This window comes from Sardina pilchardus, chromosome 6 (genome assembly GCF_963854185.1).
Source record: "Sardina pilchardus chromosome 6, fSarPil1.1, whole genome shotgun sequence".
NCBI classification, from domain to species: Eukaryota; Metazoa; Chordata; class Actinopteri; order Clupeiformes; family Clupeidae; genus Sardina; species Sardina pilchardus.
The window spans coordinates 3,046,041-3,065,020 of record NC_084999.1 but is presented as its reverse complement, the minus strand read 5'-3'; the positions used below and the strand labels follow the sequence as shown (position 1 = coordinate 3,065,020).

At 40.9% G+C, this 18,980-nt stretch overlaps 2 protein-coding genes across 2 annotated transcripts in view; both read right to left on the bottom strand.

Annotated features, from left to right (window-relative positions):
* Positions 1–12,622, bottom strand: part of LOC134082417 (C-X-C chemokine receptor type 5) — a 16,525-nt gene extending 3,903 nt beyond the window's left edge. Inside the window, exon 1 of the mRNA XM_062538115.1 lies at positions 12,561–12,622. Coding sequence (XP_062394099.1) covers positions 12,561–12,587 — 27 coding nt within the window. The 5' untranslated portion in view covers positions 12,588–12,622. The remainder of the gene's footprint in view (positions 1–12,560) is intronic.
* A 1,247-nt stretch (positions 12,623–13,869) lies between these two features.
* LOC134082416 (E3 ubiquitin-protein ligase TRIM62-like) lies at positions 13,870–17,817 on the bottom strand. The gene is made up of 6 exons (XM_062538114.1): positions 17,112–17,817; positions 16,461–16,556; positions 16,021–16,254; positions 15,776–15,861; positions 15,558–15,673; positions 13,870–15,155 (listed from the first exon to the last, which is right to left on the bottom strand). Exons 1-6 carry the CDS (start codon positions 17,613–17,615, stop codon positions 14,650–14,652), a joined length of 1,542 nt encoding a protein of 513 aa, XP_062394098.1. The 5' UTR covers positions 17,616–17,817; the 3' UTR covers positions 13,870–14,649.
* Between the last annotated feature and the right edge of the window lie 1,163 nt (positions 17,818–18,980).

The following is an 18,980-nucleotide window of genomic DNA, read 5'->3' as shown; positions in this document are numbered from 1 at the left end:
ATACCCTATCAACAAATGTTTCAAAATAAAAGTCCTCACTAGCAAGTTAGCTAGTTAGCATGGTTAGCATTGTTAGCATAGTTAGCATTTTTTGCATAACTGCTAGAAATGATTAGCTAAGTTAGCTAATCAACCTGGTTACCATTGTTAGCACAGTTAGCATTGTTAGCATAGTTAGCATTTTTAGCATAACTGTTAGAAATGATTAGCTAAGTTAGCTAATCAACCTGGTTAGCATTGTTAGCATAGTGAGCATTGTTAGCATGTTTAGCATAACTGCTAGAAATCATTAGTTCAGTTAGAACTGTAATGTTTAAGCTTTAAACTGTCTACCTTCACACTATCAGCTTTCTTTAAACTATGCAACCACCATGTTTACCCTAGCTACACCTTAGTAACTATATCTACATTATCTACTGTATCTATACATTTTTGCATTTTCATGCACTCGTAATTTCCCTGGAATTACATTCTCTAGTCTTTATTTTTCTTCTTCTAACGCTCGCAATTCAGCTTCAACCGTTTAACGTAGAAACTTCATTCAAACGTTGTTGCGTAGGTCTTGCTTATGCCATGTGTGCTTTGTATTTTTCAACTTTGTAACTTTTATACTTTTTGAACTATTAAATAAAAACTATTAACAATTTCCCCATAGACTTAACATTGCTCATTATGACATCACGGCAGCAATTAGAATGTTACCCCAGCTGGTCAGCCACCTGGGCACCAACTGTCAGTTTCTCTCAGGCTCCTCTCTGAAGACTACATATTCTGTTCCCCTGTATCCTCTGCGCACAACAGTATCAAAATAAGTCCTCCTAATTCCATCCAACTTTATATCCATTAATCTTCTTCAAACCATTCACTCATCCACCCATTCTAAACAGTCTGCCTATAAACATCAATTAGACGCTCTACATTCAACTATTAAACAATCTACTCTGTCTCAGGCTGGCTCTCTTAAGACTAGCCAGTTAAATTGATTACACCTGTATCTGTATCCACTACTCTCAGTAGAGAGCTGTGTCTCTCCATTCTACAAGAATATAAGGCACATTCCATCCAACATTCTATCCATTCATCTTCTTCAGACCATTCACTCATCCACCCATTAAACTGTCTATCAACATCTATTAAACAATCTGTCTATCAACATCCATTAAACTCTCTGTCTATCAACATTAATTAGACTATCTACATTCAACTTTTAAATGATTTACTCTGTCTCAGGCTTTAAGAGTAGCCTACTCTGGCTCTCTTAAGACTAGCCAGTTAAATTGATTACACCTGTGTCAACTACTCTCAGAGAGCTGTATCAGTGTCTCTCTTAACAATAAGGCACATTCCATCCAACCTTCTATGCATTCATCTTCTTCAGACCATTCACTCATCCACCCATTAAACTGTCAATATCTATTAAACAATCTGCCTATCAATATCCATTAAACATTTTGTCTATCAACATTAATTAGACTATCTACATACAACTTTTAAAGTATTTACTTTGGGTGCCTCTCAAGCAGCGTTTATATGTCCTCCCTCGCTCCTCGATCCTCAATGATCTACATAAAGAAAGATATAAGAAGGGCTAGACTATCCCATTGTTGCCGCTCAATCATTCTTTATGTAGATCAGTGAGGATCGAGGAGCGAGAGAGGACGCATTAACGCTATGAGAGGCACCTTCTGTCTCAGGCTTTAAGCATACAATCTCATTAAGACTACAGATCCTGTTTCACTACTTCCTCTGTCCACAACTGTTTCAAAATAAAGGTCCTCACTGCAATTATACACTATTAAATCATTTAACCATTGTAACTACTCAACTATTTAACTGTTCAACCATACTGCAGTAACTTCTTGTTTCCTGATAGTGGCCACCATGGATACCCTAGCAACAAATGTTTCAAAATAAAAGTCCTCACTAGCAAGTTAGCTAGTTAGCATGGTTAGCATAGTTAGCATTTTTAGCATAACTGCAAAAAAACATCAACTAAATTAGCTAATCAACCTGGTTAGCATTGTTAGCAATTTTAGCATTGTTAACATTTTTAACATTATTGCTAGAAATCATCAGTTAAGTTAGCTAATCAACCTGGTTAGCATTGTTAGTTTAAGTTAGCATTGTTACCATAGTTAGCATTGCTAGCATACTTAGCATTTTTAGCATAACTGCTAGAAATCATTAGCTAAGTTAGCTAATCAACCTGGTTAGCACTGTGAGCATAGTTAGCATAGTTAACATTTTTACCATTACTGCATGAAATCAGTAGCTAAGTTAACCAATCAACTTGGTTATCATTGTTACCATAGTTAACATTGTAACATGAATAGAAATCATTGGTTAAGTTAGAACTGGGAATGTTTCAGCTTTAAACTGTCTACCTTCACACTATCAACTCTCTGTAAACTATGCAACCACCATGTTTACCCTAGCTACACCTTAGTAACCATATCTACATTATCTATCTATTTTTGCATTTCATGCACTGGTAATTCCTTGGAATTGCATTTCTAGTTAAAACTGCAACCGCAAGGGGGCAACATAAGACCGCCTTAATAAAATGAAGGTTCGGCTCATACCGGAAAACACGGAAAAACCCGAAGACACCGCGCTGGTGACAAGCGGAGAAAAGAGACATCACGCTCGGCATGTCAGATTGCAGTTTCAGAGTTTTCGAATGTTTTACAGCGTACCTCACAGCTGGCTCTCTCACTCGACGTAGCCTATAACTCAGTCAGTCCAGCAGAGATGCCAGAGCAACGTTTTGGTCAATGGAGAGGGAGAGAAATGCTCCGCATATCCGTCTCATTTAATCCGTCTCATTTAATCATTAAAATGAAGGTGATGACTGGCGAAATTATAATCAAACGACGTTTCAATAAACCATTGTTGAAATTAATGAAAATGGTTTTAGAAGCCTTCAATTCAACCTGAAAGACTCGATATAGGCAACCTTAGATTAATTCATTAATTCATTACGGTTACAAGACCGCATTTCCGCGAGTAGGCTATTATTGTCAAGGCGAAGACGAAAGAGATGGACAAGATGGACATTTAGGCTACATTTATGCTAGGAATACTTAGAAATGTGTAGGCCTATAGGCTATTTTAAAACGGAGGCATGTTCATTTTAACCGGCGACGCTGGGTAGCTTACCCAGCACTTTATCACAGATTTTGTCCCCACCACTTTTGACAACTGAAAATAAAATGTATTTAACAGAAATATCTTTAATAGGCCTACATGCCTATCATGTCACTTTACTTATAACCGTAGGCTACATGCATGGAGAAGATCGCGCATTTTGTAACATTGTAACAATGGATGGTCAGATATGCGATAGGGCAGTGAGGGTGATTCATTGTAACCATCGACTAGTAGGCCTAGCTCCGCAAAAGAAGTTTCTAGCAACTTAGAATATATGGATCTCGTTATGCATGTTCATGTTGATTCAGAGATAGACATAGACTACCGTGGGCTACTGTGCGTCAATATAACAGCATTTTATCATGTGGTGAATTAATGACTAACGTAAGTTTAACATGTCAGAACTTTTGATCGGCGTTTCAAGTGCATGCCGCGAATAAATGAACTCGACTGACTGAATCCTTTATATTTCTTGGCTAAGTGCGAAGAGATTGACTCTCGAACTGTGGCGTAACTGGTTGAGGCATCTTAATCATACGTCAGCGACTGGGGTTCAAAAAATTACTCTACGAACCTCCGGAACCCATTAAGACAAGAGGCATTATTTTATTAAAAAGTTTTGCGATTTTTTAATGATTGCGATGTCTGCTGAAAAGAAAAGTTAATATGTGAACTCGTGGTTCAGCGCACACACACACACACACACACACACACACACCCATTTTACATTTACATAGGCTAATAGGGCTCGGGCACACGCCTTGCATTCTAGGAATATCGCCGCCATTTGGTAGCGCACTGAACGTAATATCCATTCATTCAGATGCACAAGACAAGAAGCAGAAATATAGTAGCGATTTATTCTTTTCCTCTTGCGATCGTGGGTTGCACTGTTACACCCACTACACAGCAACATACTACCAAGAAGGCAAAAACTAAGTAACAGGAACACACTAAAAGGCGGGAGTAAATCCATAGTAATCCATAGTAAACTAAGGAGTGAAGCTGCCAATGTGGCTGTGCCCGCGAAGTTTTGATGTCATGATCCCGAGCTCTAGTGTCAGGAAGTGTCTGTCGAGAGAGAGGGGGGAGGGAGGCAATCGTCCTCAATGCCGCATATAGGTAGGCTATAATGTCTAGTGAACTGGTTAGACAAGTGTGGGGGAGGGGGAATGATCGCACAAGACAATTGCTCTTCATGAAATGGGTAGTCTCACAGACGTTTGTCGATGTTTAAACGTAGCCTACTACATCACTTGCGAAATCGGACGTGGCACATAGAATTATTAGGCTACTGGATTTAATATAGCATAGACTTTGTTCATCCTATATTAGCCTATATTAAAATGTAATGTGCTACGGGGAAGCATTGGGGAAGTCAGTTTAAGTTGTCCTGTAACAATTTGCCTCTTATTATAAGAGTATGCAGCCACTACGCACATAATAGTCTAGGTTACGGGCGGATGCGAGCAACCCCATGCAAAAGAAGGCCTTAAGTTAACGGACTGAAGGCCTGTTTACATGTCAAACATGCATTAAATCTAAGAAACGAAAAACACAAATATCATGTATTGTGTCGTAAACAGTTACAGTTTTTTCCAATCGTATACACACTAAAATTAACGTTATCAGACAGTTAACAATGCTTAACACTTAAGAAGCAAAACACCTGCGCAGAGCAGTACAACATTAAGCACAAATTCAGCTTCACACTTTTTGCAAAACATTACACACAGTGAATGTCAAAATGTAAAACACATTTTAACACCTTAGACACAGATAAAGATTGTTAGGTACTTCCTTCTCATTACAAAGCCCTGGCTTGCCAATGACCACACTAATGAACAAATTGAATAAACACATCCACCAGGTGTGTAAGCACGCATGTGCAAAATTGAAAATGCAGCACTCAGGTGTGTTATGCTCGATCCTCGAGGGGCGTTCCCACTGATCTATAACTAACACTGGATAGACTATCCCATTGTTTTCGCCCCATTATTCTTTATGTCGATCAGTGAGGATCGAGGCCCGAGGAGCGAGGGAGGATGTATAAAAGCCCAAATGAGAGGCACCCATAGCCTGTGATGTGGAATGTGGATGAACTCTTATGGCTTGATCCAGCTAGACGGAGAGATGATTAGAGTATTACGTATTGTTGTTACTTGTTTATATTGTTGCTTTAGTTTTTCTTCAGTGACTGTAAGTGTACAGTACTTTTTATTTGTGTACAAATTTTTATTTTTCTACACTTTACAGTAGTTAGAACTATAATTTTGGCATTTTCTGTTGATTGATAACTGAACATATGGTACAGTGAAAGAAAGAAATATTGTCTGCAGCATCAGTTTTGTGCATTGCTTGATGAGGGTTCATCAAAATATTTTTGTCATCTAAATTATCCTAATGCTCTCAAACAATATGTCTGAGTAAGATCCATATATTGGAAGAGGGTTTTTACAGATGTGTTTTGAATTTATTGTGTTGGTGTGTGTAAGATAGTGACAGTGTGGAATCATTCAAAGAATGTGTTAGTGATATGAGAACAGTATAAGGTTTTATCAATGTGTTTATTGTTTTGACAGAAATATTTAATTTTGCTAACAATCTGTTACGTTCTGCTGATTGGGTGTTGTGTTTGGTTAATTGTGTGATGTGTTTAGACAAAAAGAGCCCCGTTTTCAAAATTGTGTGTAAACGATTGGAAAAAACTGTAATGACTTTGTGGCCACTATGCGCAACTGCATCGCGCAGTGAGCTGAAGGATAGGAGGACCGACACTTACAGTTTTTCACAATTGCTAGAACACCTTTTTCAGAACTCTTTACCTTTTTCTCAAAACTGTGAACACAAAACTCATTTCTCAAACTACATTCTCGAAACCCTTCAATCTTGTTGCAAAACTGAACAATCACCTCAAAACACTTTTAACTTTGCTCAAAACGAACAAATGGTCTCAAATCATTGAACACATCAGGCAAAATTACACTCCTGCAGAGCAGTGATAAGACAATACACCAAACAATGGAAGACACAGTTTTCAGGGCAGGGTTTATGGCTCCTGGAGGAATTGTATTCATTCTGATTTTAAAAATATATATCACAATGAAAATACTGTAAAGAATAAGGACTTACATCACTTTCTACTCATATCCTCTAGCCTATATGAAGATATAAATCAATAGTTGTGTAAGTGAACAGAAAGACAGGCCAATACTGTACTGAATATGATTTGTACTGATGCCACAGACTCTGATAGTACTGTAAGTATGCAATAGCCTACTGTAATATTGTATTGTGCCTAAATTTATTTGGACATACTGATAACTCAGCTCTTTCACTCTCTCAGAGTTGAGCTCAAAGGGTAGTAAGTGTGTAACAGTGGATGTTCAGTGATTACTGTACTGTATGATAATGGACATTTACGCTATTTCTCTTCTGTAGTCTGAATCTTTGGATTATTGACGCCACAGAGAAACCACTGATGTTGGGTTGGACCATGAAGTCCCGCTTCTCTCATTGGCATTCCATGAACCAGAACATGGTCAATGATTGTTGCCCAAATATCATCATTTACAGTATTGCAACTCTTGGGACTCTCTGTCTTTCTCTTCATCCTCTTCCTCCTACCTGCACCCTCCTCTTCCTTGTACCCCACTTCTACTGTAACACACACTTGTTGTCCCCTGTGTCTCTGTCAACTCTGAACTGACTTATATTGGTTGTCACATCATTAGACAGAAGTGTTATCAATTTTGAGTGGTAGTGTTCAAATGGAGACAACTGTGCACTAATTGTGTTCAACTTCTGCGTTGTTTGGTTATCAATATAATTAAGAAGTGCATCAGAATGCACAATGTGTTCACAGTTTTGCAAAAAGGGTTAATGAGTTTGGTAAAATGGGTGAAAGTGGTGAAAGTAGTCTATGGTTTTGCCAAAAAAGGGAGTAATTAAATAAATGTGTTCAGGCATTTGAGAATTTGATTCAGAGAATGGGGTTTAGTGTTTGAGCAACTGTGAAAAACTGTATTAACACAAAGCTTTGTAAAGCACTAACAACCACCCCTCAAAGTTCATTGTCCATAAGTCCAAACAATAAGTATAAAAATCCGACAATCCAAAACGATAACGAGATCTCCCAGAAACGAAAAACAAGTTTGTTGAGTAGCCTAGTCCTTCCAACAATCTCAGCTTTTGCGTTTGTTAGATAAAAGGCATTCTGTCCTGCTGTATTCCAATGAGAAAAAATCATCCACAAGGTAGGCTAAGGGTCACGGCCAAAACGAATGAATGGGTTGGGAGAGTCGTCTGGTTGTGTCAGCAGACTGCAGTCGGTCTCGAGGGGTTAAATAGCGCACGTACTTGAATTTTAATCTGAAGAAGACCACACGAAAATAAAATCAAATCAAAAAAAGAAGGATTTCAAGTGTGCGAACCTTTTTCCATTTTTTTTAATGATTTAGCCTACTCTTGTTCTGCACCTTGGCCGGGGATGTGCACAAACTTTTTTACTACACTTGAATTTTAAACCAACTAGCTTATATCCTATAGCCATACTTTAATAATCAGATGTTATGCTCATTTTTGTAGGCTACACCTCACCGGCAAGCACGCACGCAAATGCTGCTTTTGCACATCTACAATATTGGCCAGGCTATATAGAATAGGCTTTTAGGACTGTATTTTGCCTTCGTGCAACTTTAGTTGTGCTCAATCTAAATTATTGTCAGTAAGGATAGGTCATATTACCAAATGGCGAACCTCGAAAATTATTTAGGATATAGAACCGTGTCCATTACGCATGCAGTTATTTTTTAGGCTATTGTTTTATTTGAGTGTTTTTGTCTACCATGGCAAACATAGTTGAAACGTTCGCTCTAAACTTATGTATTTCCAATCGGCTTTCACAAAACCGATGAGGTCCAGATCTCAGTGGCCTCATAGCTGCCTACAGCCATGCATAGTAAGCCTAATGATAGCCTAATAGTTATGACATTAATAGCCTATTAATGACCTCATGTCGGAATGGCACGTTGTTTGAAAAAAAAGTTAAATAGGCCTAGGCCTACCGCCGAGTGGGGATATGTCGGAATGAACAGCGGATACCAGCTGGGTTGTAAAACATTACTGTATTCGTTGATCTTATCGATGCAGTCCTTGCGGCCACTTCTCCCCATCGTAGGAAACTTTCTGTTTAGTGTTGACAACACAAAGGCCTTCACGTTGTGTGGCAGTGCTTGCTTGCCCTTCGATCCATCCCAGTTGGTGGTTTTGCACCTGTCCCTGAGTTATAGTCTATATGAGTAAGCGCTTATGCTCTAACCGCATAATAAAAGAAGCACCTGCAGCAGTGCTTATGGCAAGGCTATTACAGTTTTTGCCCGTTGCTTGAACACTATAGACCCATGCTTAGACTAAAGTAACACAACTTTAAGTTTTGTTGCCATATCTCAAACACCTATACCTATACCTTAAACAAAAGTGCTGCTTTGCACTCTAGTTGCAATTCTGCAACACACTTACTCCTTTATGCAACACACTTGGTCCTGCATACTACTCTCTATGTCATACTAAGACACTTCGGTCAAAAATGAAATCTCAGAGTACCATTTGTTAAACACATTTATCCAAAATACAAAACACATCGGGTAATTGCAACCACTCAAATACACACCTGAACGCACTTACTTGCAAAACTGAACACCAATCAGCCATCTACAAAAAGCCCATTTGTTTAGCCATTGGAAATGGTGATGTGAATGGTATATTTCCCAGTGTTGTGTCATTGTTTCCTTGTGTGTAGAGTTTTGGCACAATGAGTGAAGTTTTTCTGAATGTATTCAAGCAAATATGTTTTATATAAAGTAGACTAGTGTATTCCTCCTGATTTGCAAATGTATGCATATGGTGCAAGTGTTTTTCATTTTGTCACCAGAGTTACATTTTGACAAAGGATTGTTGGGTTTTGATTGCAGAGTTTAGGTACTGATAGAAGAGTTTCAATTTGGCATACATGTGAAAGGTTTATTTCCTAGTGTTGTGTTATGTTCACTAGTGTGTAGAGTTTTGGTACGGTGAGCGAAGTTTTGCAAAATGTGTTCAAGCAACGGGCAAAAACTGTAACACCTGTCACTGAGCTATGGACAAGCATTTATGCTCGAAAATTATCATAATAACAGACACACCTAATTGTATGGCTATATGTTTAAACACATCAAATTAGCAAGCATTTCCGCAGCAACGTTTGCTTTCTTTTTCTGTCGGTCCGCGGTTGCTTGGTCAATTGCGCAGCAAATTATCAGATCACCGGACCTACTGTAATATCACTCCATGTCTCGCGGACCAGCAGCAGTCTCCACGTTTCGCGGCCCATAGTTTGAGAAACGCTGCATTAAAGTGTCATTAGGTTGTAGGCTATATGTTTAGTGATTTCTTTGTGTGTTTTTCATTGTAGTATGTGTGCATTGAGTAGTTCCTTAAAATACGGAACAAAGAGCGTCCCGTATCTGTTCAATACGGAAGAAGACTAACTATTACTTATATATTTCTTATAACGAAACGCGAAGAAAAAATACGAGGACTGACCCCATGGCGACAAAGAGAAATAAATATGATTTGACATTTACAGTTTTTGCCCGTTGCTTGAACACTATAGACCCATGCTTAGACTAAAGTAACTCAACTTGAAGTTTTGTTGCCATATCTCAAACACATGTACCGATACCTTAAACAAAAGTGCTGCTTTGCACTCTAGTTGCAATTCTGCAACACACTTACTCCTTTATGCAACACACTTGGACCTGCATACTACTCTCTATGTCATACATAAGACACTTCGTTCAAAAATGAAATCTCATAGTACCATTTGTTAAACACATGTATCCAAAATACAAAACACATCGGGTAATTGCAACCTCTCAAATACACACCTGAACACACTTACTTCCAAAACTGAACACCAATCAGCCATCTACAAAAAGCCCATTTGTTTAGCCATTGGAAATGGTGATGTGAATGGTATATTTCCCAGTGTTGTGTCATTGTTTCCTTGTGTGTAGAGTTTTGGCACAATGAGTGAAGTTTTGCTAAATGTATTCAAGCAAATATGTTTTATATAAAGTAAACTAGTGTATTCCTCCTGATTTGCAAGTGTATGCATATGATGCAAGTGTGTTTCATTTTGTCACCAGAGTTACATTTTGACAAAGAATTGTTGGGTTTTGATAGCAGAGTTTAGGTACTGATAGAAGAGTTTAAATTTGGCATAGATGTGAAAGGTTTATTTCCTAGTGTTGTGTTATATTCACTTGTGTGTAGAGTTTTGGCACAGTGAGCGAAGTTTTGCAAAATGTGTTCAAGCAACGGGCAAAAACTGTAAGCTGATTGCTAACAAATTTGCAAAATTGCACATTAATTAACATTGATTAAAAATGTTGTTAACCTGACATTTACCCTTTAAGTAAGTAAACTAAGTAAACTACAACTCGAGTCAGTATGATCATCTAAATATTAAATTACAGTTTTTGCCCGTTGCTTGAACACTATAGACCCATGCTTAGACTAAAGTAACACAACTTGAAGTTTTGTTGCCATATCTCAAACACATGTACCTATACCTTAAACAAAAGTGCTGCTTTGCACTCTAGTTGCAATTCTACAACACACTTACTCCTTTATGCAACACACTTGGTCCTGCATACTACTCTCTATGTCTACATAAGACACTTTGTTCAAAAATGAAATCTCAGAGTACCATTTGTTAAACACATATATCCAAAATACAAAACACATCGGGTAATTGCAACCTCTCAAATACACACCTGAACACACTTACTTGCAAAACTGAACACCAGTCAGCCATCTACAAAAAGCCCTCAGTTTTGCCATTGGAAATGGTGATGTGAATGGTATATTTCCCAGTGTTGTGTCATGTTTACGTGTGTTTAGAGTTTTGGCACAATGAGCGAAGTTTTGTAAAATGTATTCAAGCAAATATGTTTTATATAAAGTAAACTAGTGTATTCCTCCTGATTTGCAAGTGTATGCATATGATGCAAGTGTGTTTCATTTTGTCACCAGAGTTACATTTTGACAAAGAATTGTTGGGTTTTGATAGCAGAGTTTAGGTACTGATAGAAGAGTTTAAATTTGGCATAGATGTGAAAGGTTTATTTCCTAGTGTTGTGTTATATTCACTTGTGTGTAGAGTTTTGGCACAGTGAGCGAAGTTTTGCAAAATGTGTTCAAGCAACGGGCAAAAACTGTAAGCTGATTGCTAACAAATTTGCAAAATTGCACATTAATTAACATTGATTAAAAATGTTGTTAACCTGACATTTACCCTTTAAGTAAGTAAACTAAGTAAACTACAACTCGAGTCAGTATGATCATCTAAATATTAAATTACAGTTTTTGCCCGTTGCTTGAACACTATAGACCCATGCTTAGACTAAAGTAACACAACTTGAAGTTTTGTTGCCATATCTCAAACACATGTACCTATACCTTAAACAAAAGTGCTGCTTTGCACTCTAGTTGCAATTCTACAACACACTTACTCCTTTATGCAACACACTTGGTCCTGCATACTACTCTCTATGTCTACATAAGACACTTTGTTCAAAAATGAAATCTCAGAGTACCATTTGTTAAACACATATATCCAAAATACAAAACACATCGGGTAATTGCAACCTCTCAAATACACACCTGAACACACTTACTTGCAAAACTGAACACCAGTCAGCCATCTACAAAAAGCCCTCAGTTTTGCCATTGGAAATGGTGATGTGAATGGTATATTTCCCAGTGTTGTGTCATGTTTACGTGTGTTTAGAGTTTTGGCACAATGAGCGAAGTTTTGTAAAAGGTATTCAAGCAAATATGTTTTATATAAAGTAGACTAGTGTGTTCCTCCTCATCTGAAACTATATGAATATGATGCAAGTGTGTTTCATTTTGTCACCAGAGTTAAATTTTGACAAGGGATTGTTAGGTTTTGATACAAGAGTTTAGGTACTGATAGCAGAGTTTCAGTTTGACATAGATGTGAAAGGTATATTTCCTAGTGTTGTGTTGTGTTTACTTGTGTGTAGAGTTTTGGCTCAGTGATCAAAGTTTTGCAAAATGTGTTCAAGCAACGGGCAAAAACTGTAAATACAAAGATACAGCTGTGTCTCAGCATGTTTATCATACACACATAAAATATGCCTCCATTTACACACTGAAATGATTTGTTTTCTTGACCCTTAGCACTTAGCACAGCACTTAGCACGTAGACATCCCGACACAAGAGGACACATGTGTCATGACACAGGAGGTTAAAATATTGCACACACAAACATCTCTTTTAGTCTCTAAAAATCAAAGACGTACAGTAGATTAAATGATCATCCAAAGCATGCGGTTCTTACCTCCAGCACTGTGATGGATGTACTCATTGCTGTGTGTGTGTGTGTGTGTGTGTGTGTGTGTGTGAACTGAGGCCCTGGGCTCCTGACACCCTTCTGGTTGGGGCGGCAGGTGTCTGCAGTGTGGAGTCACCCAGCTGTGAAGCGGTGAGCTCCGCTGGGAACCGTTCACTTCCTCCTGCAGTAACACGTCTTTACCGCACATCAGCTACAGTCTCACTGTTTCATAACTCACATCACCTGTAACCAGTATCTTCATTTAGGGGAAATTGGTAAGATTAATCAGTTTTGGACTGATTGTTTTTGTTTATTTATTGACAGGCAAGCCAATATAAGAACTTTGCAGACAGGCCTTTGTGAGTTGACCTTCATGAATAAATCCATTTCAATATACTACTATTCTACGCCATGAACAAGCTGGCCATCAGGAGGACCACAGAGGAATGGCATGCATGCACTATGACGGCCATCAGGAAGGACCAAAGAGGAATGGCATGCATGCACTATGACGGCCATCAGGAAGGACCAAAGAGGAATGGCATGCATGCACTATGACGGCCATCAGGAAGGACCAAAGAGGAATGGCATGCATGCACTATGACGGCCATCAGGAAGGGCCAAAGAGGAATGGCATGCATGCACTACTATTCTACGCCATGAACAAGCTGGCCATCAGGAAGGACCAAAGAGGAATGGCATGCATGCACTACTATTCTACGCCATGAACAAGCTGGCCATCAGGAAGGACCAAAGAGGAATGGCATGCATGCACTATGCCATCAGGAAGGGCCAAAGAGGAATGGCATGCATGCACTATGCCATCAGGAAGGACCAAAGAGGAATGGCATGCATGCACTATGCCATCAGGAAGGGCCAAAGAGGAATGGCATGCATGCACTATGCCATCAGGAAGGACCAAAGAGGAATGGCATGCATGCACTATGCCATCAGGAAGGGCCAAAGAGGAATGGCATGCATGCACTATGCCATCAGGAAGGACCAAAGAGGAATGGCATGCATGCACTATGCCATCAGGAAGGACCAAAGAGGAATGGCATGCATGCACTATGCCATCAGGAAGGACCAAAGAGGAATGGCATGCATGCACTATGCCATCAGGAAGGACCAAAGAGGAATGGCATGCATGCACTATGACGGCCATCAGGAAGGACCAAAGAGGAATGGCATGCATGCACTATGACGGCCATCAGGAAGGACCAAAGAGGAATGGCATGCATGCACTATGACGGCCATCAGGAAGGACCAAAGAGGAATGGCATGCATGCACTATGACGGTGGCTGTGAGCGAGGAGCCCAATCTGAAAAATGTTGTCCAACTGCTCATGATTCTGAGTGGCTGGTCTGTGTCTAAGCAACAATAACAACAACAACAACAACAACAACAACAACAACAACAAAGGGTTTGTGGAAAAAGTTTAATTGGACCATGGTATCCATAAGCTACAAATTGTGCACACAGACAGAAAACCTGATACCTGCATAGTGTGTTGTACACGTATACATACCTCTTTTCACAGTCCCTATGCTGACAGAGCTATTGCACGACCCTGAAACCATATTCCTATAGCACGACCCTGAAACCATCTTCCTATAGCACGACCCTGAAACCATCTTCCTATAGCACGACCCTGAAACCGTCTTCCTATAGCACGACCCTGAAACCGTCTTCCTATAGCACGACCCTGAAACCATCTTCCTATAGTACGACCCTGAAACCATCTTCCTATAGCACGACCCTGAAACCATCTTCCTATAGCATGACCCTGGGGCCATCTTCCTATACACGCATGACAAGTACTGCCCATATATTCACTCAAAACTCCGCCCATGGAAACCCAGAATCTCAGAAACGGAAAATTACAAAACACCAGACAACACCATCACAACATTGGGACACACCTACGTTTACAGAATCAAAATAATATCATTAAGCCTCAGGGAGAAAAAAGACTGATGTTCCATACACTTGCTGGTGTAAACATAAGTAAGTAAGTATAATTTAACATAAGTATGAAGCAGAACTTGTGTTGCTTCCTAGAGTCTTTCAATCTTATGAATTCCCTTTTGGGGTTCAGTACCAGCAGATAGTGAGGGGGGCGCTGTTGTGGCCGTCCAGGTAGAGTCCGGGGGACAGACACAGAGACAGGACCCGAGCGAAGGGCCGTGTGGAGGCGTGGAGGAGAGCCATGCTGTCGGCGTTATAGAAGGACACCAGCTTCCTCTCACAGTCCAGATAGACCCCCACCCTCCTGGGCCTGGCCCTCACCTCTATGGGCACCAGGCTCTTGAACTCCCTCACGCAGTAGCCCTTATCGTGCCTCAGCAGCAGCATGATGCTCTCAGTAATGTAGGCAAACTGGGGGTCGCTGACGCCCACCCCCACCCCCCAGTCCAGCTTCTCCCCCACCTCCACCTCCCAGTAGTGGCATCCTGTCTGGAAGGTCTCCAAGGCCACCACCAGGGGCCTGTAGTCTTTGCTGACGGCGTCCTGCTGGTCCGTCTGCCGCACGCTGGACCCCCCCAGGGACAAGCTGAGGCGGCGGTCTCGAGGGTCCCGCAGTATCAGACGCTCCGGGACTGTACCGGGAGAGCACAAGATACTCAGTGGAACACTGTGTGATGATATGTATCAGAGAATTCCAGAATATTTCAACCTGAGCCCTGCTGTTATTTAGCTACTTTCATTCGGGCCAAAAACAATGTAGATTTTCATTGTTTCAGTATTGAGCTAATAAGATAAGTATTGAATACATTTACCTTAAAGATCTATAAATCTATAATCTATAAAGAACTATTTAGATCTATAAATAGTACATGAATAGTACATTTCAGTTATAAGTGAAATAACTACTTGCAAAATGATAAGAAAGACCTGAATCAGAAGTAAACAGTCATTCATTTGTTGCTGCGGTCAACATACATTTTTAAAAATGCAATTCTACTTCTATTCCACCCTACAGAGGTTGCATTGGTCCTGACCTGGTTTGATGGTCTGCAGCATCTCCTTCCACACAAAGAAGGGCAGGTGGGACTCATAAGGGCCCAGGGTCAGGGAATCCAGGGTCAAGCTGAGGCCTTTAACCTTTGACCTGTACCTGTGAGAGAGAACGTGACACAGAACACTCATGCTGAGATTCTGACACTGATAGGCCTACTGATACACAGGTACTGATAGTGAGATAGTTCTTAGTTCTTACTCAGCAGACTGGGAACTCTGGGGACTTCCATAAGTGCTGGTCAGCCTCATTCCCTCAACCAGAGAAGATCCACTTTCACTCCACCACTGTTCAACACACACACACACACACACACACACACACACACACACACACACACACACACACACACACACACACACACACACACACACAAAAACGATAAAGATTTGCATGAGGTGCTGAGAAACCTGTAATCAGACATGAGGTATGAGGTGCAGGCATACCTGTAGGAGCTGGTCGGCTTGTTGTAGGACTAGCGCCCTCTGGAGGGTCTCCTGCATCCTGCGTCCGTCCCGCAGTAGGCCCTGGATGGTCGCTGTGCTCCTCTGAATGTTCTCCATGGCCCGCTCCTCCTCCTGGACCAGCCTCCTCTTCACCTCCGCCTCTTTTCCTCTCAGAAATTGGTGCATCTGCTCAAACTGACTGGAGATTTCAGCTGCCAGTCTCCTGGATTTCTCCTGTGATCACATACAAGGCTGTTGGTGTCATGCAACACAATAAATCATGCCAATTGTATGTTTGTATGTAAACATCTCAGAGGTGAAATATAGGTCATCTTGCTGAGTGTCTGGTGTGACTCTTTAATCTCTTTGGTTGATCAGGAATGTTTTGATTGATGTCACAGCAGTTGAAGGAGAAACATGGTAGTTCAGTTCTATCTCACCTTTGTTTTAACCCCTTCTGCTGTCTGGAGTTTCAGCAGGAATTCAATATCACTGTTATCCCTGGACACAAACTCACACACTCGCTTGATTTCTTCCTGTATCAGAAACACACAGAACGCAAGACAAACTGCTAGACTGGTACAGAGTGAGTCATTATATTGCTTTAAGACATTACGGCCACAAGGAATTTCTTTCTGACTAGTAATAAATACACTGAAACAGAGTACAACGCATATACAGTACATTACCCATTGAAAATTGGATCTGAAAGTCTCACAGCCAAAATGCTACCCATTAAAATACAAATTTGGAGCCAAAGAGTGCAACCTTCTTATTTCTCCTACATGAACTCACCAGAGGTAAATATGTAAATAGTATTTGGGTTGTGCGTTACTCTCTACTGTCTATACAACAGCATACATAACTATCCATAGTCACAAACAAGACACATTGTGCTTGAATATATGGAACATACAGGCAGTAGCCTACATGGATTAAAAAATAAATAAAAAAATGGAGAATTTAGTGTAGGAATAGAGATAATTTGTGTATGGAAAACTGGCCCTTGGTGTACAAAAATATCAGAAAACATTGCTTTCAATTAAAGCGTACAGGACAGAACAGGATTGCTGTTTCAAAATGGTGCTTACCGAGTAGGCACTGGCGACCTCCGTGACTGGTTTGAAGCTGTGTCCCTTATGTGCCACACAGTCCCTACAGATGACACAAATGAGCTTCTGATCCGTCTCACAGAACAGCTTCAACTTCTCCTCGTGGTCAGCACACATGAGCGTGGAGTTCAGCCTCTGGAATGGGACAGGGTCTACCGCTCTGCCTCTCTGGGGGTCTTTTGTGCCCACCATCTTAGTAAGGTCTTCCCTGCCCACCATCTTACTAAGGTCTTCCCTGCCCACCATCTTAGTAAGGTCTTCCCTGCCCACCTCCACCAGGTTCCTCAGGAGGCTGTTGGGCTTCAGGTCGTTGAGGCTGAAAGGCTGGCTGCAGTCTGGACACGGCTGCTGACCCGAGCTGAGCTGTGGGAGATCCAAGAGGCATTTCTGGCAGAAGGTGTGGCTGCATGGCAAATCCACCGGCTCTGTGAAGATGTTCCTACACACAGAACACTGGAGCTGGATGGTTAAAGAGGCAGCCATAATCTTGCTGCTGTTTTAAAACGGCCTTCAGTGTCTGCTGCACAAACTGTAATTCAACAGGCTAAAACGTACTAATGCACTAGTGTAAGAATTTACACATCTGTAAGGAATGACTACGAAGGAACTATTACAAGGATCTTTTTGCACTTCCTCCTACCCTGATAATTCTAGTCCTCACCAGCACCCTACCCACCCAGCTAGCTCTCAGTGAAGAAGATGATTGCTTTCTCTTTGCGCCGCTGTTTATACCATCATGCAAACACCCACAAAGAAGTGGTTAAACAGGATCTGTCTGATAATGTAGCATACATTACAAACTCTTACTGGAACAGAGAAGAATGCAAGGTGTTCCCAGCAGCATGCCTCATCTGCAGAGAAGAGACACATTCCTGCCGTGAAAATAACACAATGGAGATGTTGGTGTTTATGGAAATAAGCCGTTCTCGTGCATCTTCCAAAAGCTTCATTGAATGACCATGAGATTCTCATTTTGTACTCTCTCTTTATGCTCACCATGGAGGCCGCTCTATGGTCCTTTGGGGGAAACTCAGTGTCAAACGAAAATGCACAACATCATCTCCACAAGCTGATCTGTCCGAGTGAGTCTCTGTTTGTAGTGAAATGAGTAACAAAGACTGATGCACTCCCAAGGTGAGCAAGAATGAAATTGAATCAACATAATCATTCATCTGGGTATGAATAACTATGGGCTCAACTGTACATACTGAGGCTGTCCTTCCATCAGTGACTTGGGTACAGTGCGCAACATCTTTAAGTCTGTTACCTCAGGGACACAAACCATTCTTCAGAGTCCAGACAAAACAAAACCAAACTAAACTAAACATGTTGACTTGTGGTTGTGGTTGTGGAGGCATATAACCAAGGGGGTGCTATTATAGTTTCAGTCATGACTAATCTCACTGAGCCATCTGATGGCCTGACAGATATGACACGTACAGCAATGAAGCACATGCAAACGATGGCGAGCTGAAGGCTCAACACTAAGGTTATGGCTGGGTCAGTATGGCTGGGTCAGATCAAGCTGAAGGCGCGACGCTAAGGTTATGGCTGGGTCAGTATGGCTGGGTCAGATCAAGCTGTAGGCAGTGTTCATTTGTAGAACACTGTAGTGTACTGGGCTTGAGGCAGCCATCTCAACCACAAGAGACTGGAGTGGTAAGAAGGAAGTATACAGTATGCAGGTTTGCCGAAGTATTCACTGTTTTCTCTCTTTACGCTGGCAGGTTTCTCTGCAGAGCTTCCCCTACAGCGTGTATACTTTACAACACTTCTCAATCGGTCAGTCTGCCTTTTCATGAGCATGATCGCGAGGCTGTGAAACGTTCGGTATGTCATGCCACCGAC

Coding starts and splice junctions, on each gene's coding strand:
- LOC134082416 (XM_062538114.1), bottom strand. CDS start 17,615: ATGGCTGCCTCTTTAACCATCCAGCTCCAGTGTTCTGTGTGTAGGAAC. Junction 16,255..16,460: donor CAGAAGGGGTTAAAACAAAG/GTGAGATAGAAC, acceptor ATGTGATCACAG/GAGAAATCCAGGAGACTGGC. Junction 15,674..15,775: donor CAGAGTTCCCAGTCTGCTGA/GTAAGAACTAAG, acceptor TCTCTCTCACAG/GTACAGGTCAAAGGTTAAAG.